Source organism: Acanthisitta chloris, unplaced genomic scaffold (assembly GCF_000695815.1).
Source record: "Acanthisitta chloris isolate BGI_N310 unplaced genomic scaffold, ASM69581v1 scaffold26604, whole genome shotgun sequence".
Classification (NCBI taxonomy): domain Eukaryota; kingdom Metazoa; phylum Chordata; class Aves; order Passeriformes; family Acanthisittidae; genus Acanthisitta; species Acanthisitta chloris.
In genome coordinates, this window is record NW_008668031.1 from 7,215 (window position 1) to 16,352 (window position 9,138).

Below are 9,138 nucleotides of genomic sequence, written 5' to 3' on the forward strand. Positions count from 1 at the left end.
CATTATCTGACAAAAAAACCCAGCACAAACATACAAAACAAACCCAAATGTAAAACCAGTGTAGCTAAATAGTGAGAAATGCCAAACCAATGCATGCCCACTCGTTGCTGGTTTAAATTTGTTTTAAAATGTTACAGCCAGGCAGATTTGATTCTGGGTCAGGTATCATCCATCTTCCCACAGTCAGCATTAAGACTGTATCATGCCTGGTCTGACTTGACAGAAGGGTAATTGCATAATCCTGCCAGATCGTGGTGAAATGCTTGCTGCCAGGTATCCCAATAGGGCACAGACAGGCGTTCATTAAGCCAGCCTGCCTTATGGAGTCTGGGTGGCAGGGTGTCTGCAAGATCATTTTCCCTGTAGGCTGAACCCACTGACAGTCCTCCTGACTTGTCTGCTGTGTGTTAAATCTGTTGAGTCCTTTGCATGCTGTCAGAAGAAAACCTATCCCATGAAAAAAACATCTGATGGAATAAAATTGTTATCATGTTCATCTTGTCCTCCTAGTGCTGTATAGTTGGGATTCATTTTCTATTCATGTTCACCTTACCTGGAGGTTGTGAAAGAAGCTGCATCAGTGATGTTAGAGAATGTTTAAACGTGAATCATTTTTCAACAGGAGTGCATGTACAACAGACAGACAGGAATTACTGCACAGAAAATTCTTCCCTGTACAATTCTGTCTGAACATCCCTGTAATAATGGTTTTGCATTTATGCATCTTTGGCAAGCAGATGGCTTCCCAGATGCCCTGTAAGTTCACAGTAAAACTGTGCTGTGCCATGTGGATAGCTTCACCCATTGCTGAATCACTGCCAAATCAGAGATAGCAACTGGCTGCTTTTGTGAGAGGCCTTAGCAACACTCTACAGCACCGAGAGAGGCATAAAGAGACATAATGCATTTGCAGCAGAATGAGCAAGGGACACTATGAAAACTCCTATTTTCACTATAGATGAAGATCCGCTCTTGGTCGAAGCTCACACACTAATAAATTGCCAGAAGAAAGAGTCAAACCCTGTGAAATCAACAAGGGGCAGGGGGGAGGAAATCAAAGGAAAGCTATAATGCTTAAATTTAGTTACAGAATAAGCTTTATGTGTTTGCAGGTGTTGAGCATCTCCAGCTCTGGCTGGAGCCAGGCAAAATGTCCCAGATTTACTATGCCGTTGAAGAGCCCTCCAAAAATGAAAGCTCTGAACTAACTAGACATTATAATATTGATTTCAGACCTTATTTTTAAACACCTTTATAATAGCTTGGCCTTGGAGTTTCACATAGTCACCCTGTTATCCAAATGCTTTATTAACAATATACTCTTTTTTATACACTGAAAGCAAAACTAAAACATAAACCTATGAGTCAGATCTGTAGCAATTCTCTAGGCACTTGTCTGTGTGCAAAAACACCATCACAGTCAGTGACTCCAAACAGATAGTTGTAAACAAAGGTCTGTCCCACCTGACCTTTCCACATGTCATGCAAAGTGTTAAGGAGCAATACAACACTCATTATAATTTCCCTCTTTTCCTCTAAAGCATTCCATCATTTAAGGACAAAATACATACACTTACACCTTGGTTTTCCTGCCAAGTAGGTCTGTACAGGAGAGTGCAGGTGTGATCATTGGAACTGTACACAGAGGCATGTTTCTTGCTCAGCTGGGCACCAGCAGGAGAGGCCTCACATGTTCCCTAAGCACTAAAGCAAAAGGGACATACAAGGGGAGTGCATGGCTTTTGTCCCGGCATGGGATGCCAATGAGTCCATGCTGTTGACTGCCCTGAAACATCACCAAGTATTATTCCCCAGGGCTTTATTCTCTCTTAAATAGAGATTATGCAGGACAGCTGTCAGGAGAATATCTCTGAACAAGCAAGGAAGCTGGGAGAGAATCTACTAATCAGTCCAGACATTTAGTGAAGTCCACAGGGATATTCAACATTCACCTCATGTTACTGTAGCACCTGGGAATACACAAAAGGTCTAGGCAGATATTAATTTCCTTTTCTTGCTGGGTTGAGCAACATTTTTGTGAATAGGAAAGAGAGGCTCATAGAATAGATAGATTCTAAGTGCTACTGTGGATAAAAATCAACAGAGCTGAACACCTAAAGATACTTTTGGGCAAACACTGAGACAAAGGCAGATCACAGAGCTAAGTTTAGTCTCCCACATCCTCAGCTAACATAGAAACTACAATACCACTTTTTATTCTACCGTTTCCACTTTTACTGAATCACTGAAAGGTGGACTGAGTGTCAGGTGTGCTTTTTCCATCTCATCCCAGCCCCTATTAACACAGCTGAGAGCCTAACAATGACTGTTCCTCTGCTGTCAGAGGGAAACCATCCACATGGTATGTGACAAGACATCATTAGCATTACAAGATTATCTTAGAGAGCACTACTCTGTTTTCCCCTTGATTCTCCCAAGAAAAAGGCTGGAAAAAGTAGTCGTGATACAATTCAAACACATGCCAGCTTGACAAGAAAACATCCCAGTCAATGAGATTTGACAAGATTAAATGTACAAACATCTCCAAAGTCACCCTGACTCATTGCTTCCATGATGAGAAAGCAAGCTGCGTAGCTCTGCCTATGAAGAATAAACTATGCTGCCATGCCAGATGACTTCCAGTACAGCCCCAGCAGAACTGAACATTAGGTGTGTGTATGCTGGGTTTAGCGAAGTTTGAGGGGGCATGGGAGGTCCCTGTTTACGAATTCATTGATCTGCTTGCAGAGGGACAGGTTGTAGCCTGAATCCAGCCCAAGTGAAATGAAGTATCGCCATCAACTTTGTCCTGCTGCCAGTATCTCCTAGCACAGATTGGGAAGGAGTCAGCATGCTTAGCTTTGCAGCAGATATGCTATTAGAGCAATGGAGATGTGCTGTCTGCAGTGACAACACCTAAGGTTAAAAAAGGCTGTTAATATCTGAAAGCAAGCAGGACCATTTGTTTCAGTTTTAAGAGTCTGACTCGTGACTGTTCACTGAAGTCAGACGTGTGGACTGAGCAAGATACACAGCTATCAATATAATATATTGAATGCTCAGCAGGTCTTTGTCAAAGGTTATACCAATTCTGAATTTTCTGAAATTCTCAGCATCAAACATAGCTGAGCGAAGAGCCAGGGCCAGGCACTGCTCACTGCTGCTAGAGGACACACTGGTGGGACAAATATCTGTCTCTTCCATCTATAATTTCTCTAGATCCCCTGGAAGAGAGCAGGGCAAGCTGAACACATCCAAAAGCACACATCCTGACCCTACCACCCCCTTTTCTTGTAAGGAGTAAACTGTAGTGGACCAAAGCAAAACAATTCCCAGTAATAATACTCACTATATTATTATAACAATAGTACTTTGCAGTTGTATAAAAGTTCTTAGTGGCAAAAAGCTAATACCAGTTTATGCAGCTGAAGAGAAAGTTTACACAAGCTTTACTTCTGACTCAAGAGTCAGGATTTTACTCCAGTTTGTTTGGTCATAAGGAAGAATAGCCAGGGACAAAAAGCAAGATCAGAGCTCAGCTGTCCTCCCTTCTGTAGTTCTAGTCTTAATGACTGCGATGCACTAGTTGCCCTCTAAGTTTTGGAGGGGACAGATAGAAAAAAGAATAAAAAGAAAGCAGGGGGGGAGAAAAATCACTGAACTAATTATTATACATTTATTCATGAAAGCCAAGATTAAAATAGTATGTTAAAGGATTTGAATGCAAATAGCATATGCTCTATCCTGATTTCCTGTAACAGAGTGCAGCACCCTGGCAACACAGATAACTCCGAATGTTGTACAGCATAAGAGAGCCTGACAGAACAGAGGGAGAGAACCAACCACTCTCTCACTTAGGCTTTAAAGAAGGTGAAAAACACCACCACAGAGCTGGGAAAGAATGTAATTTTGTTGCTGTCATTGCTATTGTTTTAAGAACATCTCCATGCACACTATTTATCATGCCTTGTATTGCCTAGAGATGGACCCAGTCTGACACCGTGCATCTATTATCCTTAGTCCGTAGGAATGTGAAATTTGAACCCACTGTTCATAGCTTGAGTCCACATCTGGTGTTCACAGCAATGCTGTCTGCTAAGCATCAAGCACTTAGCTAAGTAAACACTAATCATTTGGCTTTGTGCACATGCAGCAGGTATGACAGGATGATTACTCAGGTAAGGCAGGTCATTTGCATCCTGGGTTTTGAACTGGATGGGGCAAAGTTAGTCTCACACAACTAGACAAGACCAAAAACTTATTAAGCAGTAGTGATATGCATGTCAAACCAGTCTGGATGCAAGTACTGCAATTGTCCAGCTTTCTACAGTCTTTGTAGGCTATGCTGATAGGCAATTCCTCACGAACTTGGCCTCTCTTGTTGCCACTCTGTATTTGAATGAAGCATTTGAAGCACAAGTTCAAGACCTCTTTTGGTACTCTTTTAATGTGCAGAAGATAAGATCTGTCCTTAACCACGTGCCTCATATGTGTATCAGTGTGAAGGACAGTGTCTCATCTCCACCTTCTTTTGAACAAAAAAATGATGCTTCATGTTTTCATTATCAAGCTACCTGATCTACTGGGGAAGCTTCCTCTGTGCAAGCTTACCATTAGTTAGGTGCAGGTATAGTTCAGGTACAGCAGGTAGGCTTCTCTACTCCCACTCATGTTGCATCTCTGCTCTCCCTCCACCCCTTGCAGGTTATGACTTTGCTGCTGTACTGGAGTGGTTTGCAGAGCGGGTTGACCGCATTATTCTCCTTTTTGATGCACACAAGCTGGACATCTCTGATGAATTCTCTGAGGTCATCAAGGCCCTGAAGAACCACGAGGACAAGATGAGGGTTGTTCTCAACAAGGCTGACCAGATAGAGACTCAGCAGCTGATGCGGGTGTACGGTGCCCTCATGTGGTCCCTGGGAAAGATCGTCAACACTCCTGAGGTCATCAGGGTCTACATTGGCTCCTTCTGGTCCCATCCATTGCTCATTCCTGACAACCGCAAGTTGTTTGAGGCAGAGGAGCAAGACCTCTTCAGGGATATCCAGAGCTTGCCCCGCAATGCAGCCCTGAGGAAGCTGAATGATCTCATCAAGCGAGCACGGCTGGCCAAGGTGGGTGTTGGCCTAGAACCCCCAGGCATTCCATTTGGGCTGTCTGTAGTATGCAGGCTATGGGGAAGTGGTTTTGACCAGTTCAGCTTGCAGAGCTGGTGGATCCTATTCTCTTTCCATCCCATTTACCTCAGGCCCAGGTTAGCCTTATGCACTTCAAGGAAGAAAGCACTGCCTTTGCTTGGTGCATCAGTCATGGCAGGCCAGAGCAAGGAAGGTAACTACAGATCAAAGCAGGCAGCACTTGAAGGGGTCTGGAAAGCAGCTGCTCTCTGATAGCATCTTGAGAATAGGGACCAATTCAGTATAGCAGAATCATACACCAAAGGAATTGGTAAGCTCTAGGCCTTTTTCCTTAAACTTTCTTAGCCTAGAGAAATACCTGGCTTAGGTGGATGCAGAGGAGGTGGAGACTCACACAGATGATAAATAAGCCCACAGTATCTCTGAATATTTGAAATTACCTGAATGAAGCCCCTAAAAACAGAGGGAAGAATCCTATATCCATTGAGAAAAGGTATCAAAAGATCCCTAAAAATCTTTCTGTGCAAGGGTCTTCATTTCTAAGAGAAAATGCTGGGTTCACCATTCAAAAAAGAACGAAAACAACAAACCAGAATGTTGCATAAATTAAGGACTGGTATTCATACTTAAAGTCTAGAGAGCTCCAAAACCTGTATGTTTGGTTTGGACTGGAAACGAACTATTCCCTGGAAGACCATGCCCAGTGGAAGAAGATAAAAAACCACCACCATTTCTTCCAGGAAGTCCATATGAATGTTACTGTCTGTATGCCCAGGATTCACAGTGCTTTCACCTTGTCTCATCACAGTCAGAGCTCACAGCTGAGCAGCACTGGAACAATAATCCATAGGTACAGGCATGCTGAGGAGCTGAGCTTGCACTTCATGATGGGACAAGATGGAATTGAGACCTAGGCACAGATGCTCTCTGCTGGAAGAATTTTCTGATGTGCTACTTAACATTTGTCTTCTTCATTCCATATCATTTAACTCCTTTCAGGTCCATGCCTACATCATCAGCTCCCTAAAGAAGGAAATGCCCTCTGTGTTTGGGAAAGACAATAAAAAGAAAGAGCTTGTTAACAACTTGGGAGATATTTATGCCCGGATTGAACGGGAGCATCAGATCTCACCAGGAGACTTCCCTAATCTGAGAAAGATGCAGGTAAGCTGTGGCATCTTGGCCAAACACACGTGGAAAGAGCATTAGAGTAACCTCAGGGAATACAACAGAGCCACACAGACATTAATTGTTGCCACCTGTGGGAGAGGCCTGCTGTAGTGTTGAAATACATGAAGGCTATGTTTGAACACGAGCACTTCTCACACACAGAGCTTGTGTGAAGATACAGCTGCCTTCATTTCTCGAATCTTTGCCTGAATAGCACTTTTAGCAAATGATTCCTTTTCTTTTTATTTTTAAAAACTCCAGGTTCCATTTGCAGATTTTTCAGGCTTAAGAATACTGTTCAATTATATTAAAAGGAAAGCTGTGCCCTGAGAAGCCAATATATAACCCTGTCCTCAAGAGCTGTGCATTTTTGTCTTCTACTTCACTCTTTGTTTTTAGAAAGAGAGAAACGAAGGTGTGAAAACTTAACACCCTTTTTCTATTTTAAGCAGAGAAGCAGGTTTTCTGTTCTGCAGACCTGAGACCTGGCCCAATGTTCATGCAAGTCAAAAACTTCAAAGGACCTTGGATCAGAGCCTTGTATTGTATATTCAAACAATGCTGGACACTGCAACATTGCTATGTGGCTTCAGTCCAAGCAGAAACTTGTTCTGAGTTGCTAGCTGTTGAGCTTGCTTTTTTTTTCTTTTCTGTTTTAAAGTATATTTTCCATGGATTGTTGGGAATGACATCTGTGGAGTGTATCCAATAGGACATCTCATTCATTGCTTGTTAAAATGTGTGTTTAAGTGTTAAAAAATAACTATCAAGCGAGTAGGAGTGAGTAATGTGGATTAAATTAGTAGAGGGTGAAGGATAAAGGAGCAGGTCACTTTGTAGTTAGAAGAGAGTTCTTTGCAGGCCCTGCTCAAAGCACTTTTGCTTAGCTGTGAAAATTAAAGAATGTGAGCCGAGCTGTAAAGAGGTGCTCACCTCTTACAGACATGCTACTGTCTTTATGGCATCTGAAAGATGCACTGCGTTATAATGAGTCAAATAGTCATTTGCCAGAGTGGCATCTCCTTTTTCCAGAGTGCAGAAAGGGAGGCAAGGCAGAGCACTGGCTGGAGGATGTAGCAAGAGCCACACAACCAGTTTGCCTTGAACAATTTGGTCTTCAAGGAGGTGGTTTCTCTGTGTGACTTTGAAAGGAGGAGTCTTGTTTGAATAGGTCCATCATCTGGGCCTTTGAGGAAACCACTTCCCCTCTCTGTATCATGTCAGCCCCTCTTTGTAAGCAGAGGTCATTTTGTGTAGATGATTTAAGTAAGAGCAAGGCCAGCCAAGGAGACCCCATCACATGCTGAGGAGCAGGGCTGTCAGAGGAGAGAATGCTGAGCTCCCCACTCCTCTGCAGCAGCAGTTGTTTTGGGTCAAGCGTCAGGCAGGCGTTCCACTCTACATTGTTACTGCACTGTGCACAGCCATGTCACTCACCTCTTGCTGTGTTGTCCCATTTGAAGGATCAGTTGCAAGCCCAGGATTTTAGCAAGTTCCAGCCTCTGAAGAGCAAGCTGCTGGAGACTGTGGAAGACATGCTGGCCAATGACATTGCCCAGCTCATGGTGCTCGTACGCCAGGAGGAGTCACAGCGGCCAACCCAGATGGTGAAGGGAGGAGCCTTTGAGGGCACCTTGCATGGTCCTTTCGGCCATGGCTATGGCGAAGGCGCTGGTGAAGGGATCGATGATGCCGAGTGGGTGGTGGCCAGGGACAAGCCCATGTATGATGAGATCTTCTACACACTCTCTCCTGTCGATGGTAAAATAACTGGTGCCAATGCAAAGAAGGAGATGGTCAGGTCTAAGCTGCCCAACACGGTGCTGGGCAAGATATGGAAGCTGGCTGACATCGACAAAGATGGCATGCTGGATGATGAGGAGTTTGCCTTGGCGAATCATCTCATTAAAGTCAAGTTGGAGGGTCATGAGCTGCCAAATGAGCTCCCTTCCCATCTCCTCCCTCCATCCAAAAGGAAAATAACAGAGTGAAAGGAAGGTTACAGGGGAGAGGGAAAGGGGAAAACAACGATCTAGAAAAACATGTTTACTTAAATTATACCTTTAGATGTGAGATCACATTTGAATTTATACCTATTTTGCTGTATGAAGAACAAAAACTAAAGCAGAACAAAAAAGTCCAATCCTTCATGATAATATGCAAGTAACTCTTCCCATGTAATGTCCCTGCTTTCTAATGTGTAGTCTGTAAATATGAAGGATGTTGAGCCTAGGAGAATCTGTTAAGCAGGAGTAGAAGAAAACCTGAAGTGGGCTGCATTTTTTGGGAGTGGAGTAGGCACTAATAGAAATCAGCTAACTGCCAGTATCAGTCCTGAGCTTTGGGTGCACCTTCTGCCTTTTAATGTCTCCCAAACTTCAGGAGACCAAGATCCTGTTAGTGAAGAGAAACCATAAGGTCTTTAAGCTATTTGCCAAACTAAAGAGCACTTCCTAATTAACATAAGCCCACACTGAAATACTAGATACTAAATCCCAGAGTTAAGAATTTTTGGAACCTTGATTCACTGTTAGATGCAAATTTTACAAACATTTTCCTGTCCTTAAAGAAAAACAATATAAATAAAATCTGAAAAGGCTCTGAACTGGGCAGCTGGAGTTCCTCATTGTTCACTGTGGGACAGGCACTCAAGAGTTCCCCATCATTGCTGCCTGCCATTCAATCCCCAGGGGAGATTGAAACCTCCAAGGGAAACAGAGGGAGGGGGCAGTAGAGGGGAACATCATGTGGGTTGGAAGGGAGGAACACTGCTCCCAGGCTCACTGAACATTTCACAACCCGTGGATAGTGTTTTCTCTTTGAACAG

General features: G+C 43.4%; 1 protein-coding gene across 1 annotated transcript; it reads left to right on the forward strand.

Moving 5' to 3' along the window:
* Positions 1–4,704: 4,704 nt before the first annotated feature.
* On the forward strand, positions 4,705–8,638 carry EHD3 (EH-domain containing 3; the record flags this gene model as incomplete). Its single annotated transcript, XM_009072755.1, has 3 exons — positions 4,705–5,117; positions 6,141–6,305; positions 7,775–8,638. Coding segments are annotated over 3 exons (1,106 nt in total), but the record flags the coding sequence as incomplete, so codon positions are not given.
* Positions 8,639–9,138: the final 500 nt, after the last annotated feature.